At 41.3% G+C, this 2,288-nt stretch overlaps 1 protein-coding gene across 1 annotated transcript in view; it reads right to left on the minus strand.

Annotated features, from left to right (window-relative positions):
• LOC132859922 (bone morphogenetic protein 5-like) overlaps nt 1–1,442 on the minus strand; it is a 3,907-nt gene extending 2,465 nt beyond the window's left edge. Inside the window, exon 1 of the mRNA XM_060890901.1 lies at nt 1,313–1,442. Coding sequence (XP_060746884.1) covers nt 1,313–1,437 — 125 coding nt within the window. The 5' untranslated portion in view covers nt 1,438–1,442. The remainder of the gene's footprint in view (nt 1–1,312) is intronic.
• Nucleotides 1,443–2,288: the final 846 nt, after the last annotated feature.

A 2,288-nucleotide genomic window follows, 5' to 3' on the forward strand; every position in this document is an offset into this window, starting at 1 on the left:
ATATTCAGTACTTAATGGCTTCGGGGGATTGTTTTATTATTTCCGCCAAAAAACTGACCATGAAACGGTTCAATAAATCAGAACAATAAATATCGTGTCTCTTATAAGACGATTCAAGTCATTAATGATTGTTGAGACTGAGAATCTAATTACGACACACACACACACACACACACACACACACACACGTTTTGTTTTGTTGGTCTTTGTATTTGTATTTTGCATCGAATTTCTCTTCTGTAAATATTGTAATTGTCTGTTTGCATAATAAGAATGTTTGCATAATAAAAAAAATAAAAAAATAAAATCTAATTACGAGCCTCTGTGTGAGTAATTCGTTACTGATGTATTTAGTTCATGAGCAGGTGTGACTGAGGGCAGGATGTGGGTGTGAAACTTGTCTCTGCAGGCAGATTGATAGTGTTCATTCCACGAAAGAACAGCATGTGATAGGATTCCAATTATGGGTCAGAACAAGTTCTCCCTTAAAGCACCACGTACAAATCACCGCCTCGCGTAAACACGGCCTTGACTCACGTCCCGATTCGCAGCCTGAACGCGAACCTGTTTCTCGGAGAAGGATTTGTCCTTACAACCTTCAACCGTTTAAAAAAACAGCACCGAAAACGAGCACTTTAATGACCCTTTATAATAAGAAATAAAACGATGGGACGTTTTCAATCGGTATAAAGGAATAAATAGTTAGAATAGTCTGTGAGTCTGATCTAAAATGAGTCAGGATTCTGTTGGATCTGTGTGTTTTTCCCCTCTGTTATTAATCTTACGAGTGAGTTCTCTTAGAGCATCTCAGAAAGCAGAAATAGGTTTGATATCAACATTTAATCTGAAGATACAAACATCTCTGGTGGAAAAAAAAACTTTTCAATGAATATATTGCTCAGGTAGGGTGGAAAAAAAAAACAGAATACTTAAACTTTATAAAGCCCTGAGTGTCTACTTATGTATATATATATATATATATATCTCATATGAGCTTCATATTAATCACCACTGTGGAGCGAGACATGACAAAGACATTCGATGCTGAACATAAACACAACCAAACAAAAGCAAATTTCATTTATTTGGAAAATTCTATGGTAAACGAGAGCTAGACTTTACAGTAAAAACTTCTACGTACGCCAACGTAAACGCCGTTACCAACCGTAAGTTCTCCCAAAACCTAATTTTAAACCGAACGCATCGTATCGATAGGATTGCGACGCTGGAAGCCCTGAATATTTGTCATTATGAGCTCAAAAGAACATCTGAAGAACATTTCTACAGGTAAAGAGGTTTGATGATACCTCACCTGTTGTTCCTGACAGTCGGAGCAGATCGAGCATCCTCGGGTTCTCCTGCAGAACGACGGAGGACGGACGCTTTTCCCGGATGACAAGCTGCCAGAAAAAGTGACACAACGAGCACCAGGAACATGTCTGCTTATCGAGGAGATGTTCTGAGGTTTGGAAAAACGTGGTCGTGCTTTGTCTCGGTCCTACGCTGAGACGAGAAAGAGATGCTGTTCTGTCGAGCTACGATGTACAGTACAGTCGGAACGCACTCGCCGGAGAGAAGGAAATAGCTGTTGTTCCTAATAGCCTGGGAAACCTGCACTTTATCTCCACATAGACCAGGTCTGGCCTTGGAATACTCTACATTGTTTTCATTTCTCACAATTGGGAGATGGCAAGAGAGGAGGAGGAGAGATAAATGAGAGAAAGGAAAGGATTGAGAATTTCTTTTTTTTTCAGTCACCTTTGTTAATGGTGTCCCAGGAAAGGAAAGAATTCAATAAAAGAACATTGTGTGTGGTTAATAATGTTAGAGATGATAAGGTAAACTCCTCAGTGTGCAGGTGCATCCAGGATCGTGATGTTCGTTTCAGTGTGGGACGAGGAAACATACTCAAATCAATGACTGCACCGTACTGAGAAGCGTCACGTGTTCGCACGGCAGGACGAACTGTTTTATTGATCACGTTAATAACTAGTGGTGGCTCAACTGGTTAAGGCTCTGGGTTGTTGATCGGAGGATCGAGGTTCAAGGCCCAGCACAGCCGAGCTGCCACTGTTGGGCCCTTGAGCAAGGCCCTCAACCCTCCCTGCTCCAGGGGCGCTGTATCGTAGCTGCCCCTGCACTCTGACCCCAACCTCCTCAGTTGGGGTATGTGAAGAAAAGATTTCCACTGTGCTCTAATGTACATGTGGCGATAATAAAGGCTTCTAATAAGTCTCTTGACCGGTTATGAACCTGGTTATAACTCAGTTAATACACCATTTGTAAGA

The sequence above is a fragment of the Tachysurus vachellii genome, chromosome 17 (genome assembly GCF_030014155.1).
Source record: "Tachysurus vachellii isolate PV-2020 chromosome 17, HZAU_Pvac_v1, whole genome shotgun sequence".
NCBI lineage: Eukaryota > Metazoa > Chordata > Actinopteri > Siluriformes > Bagridae > Tachysurus > Tachysurus vachellii.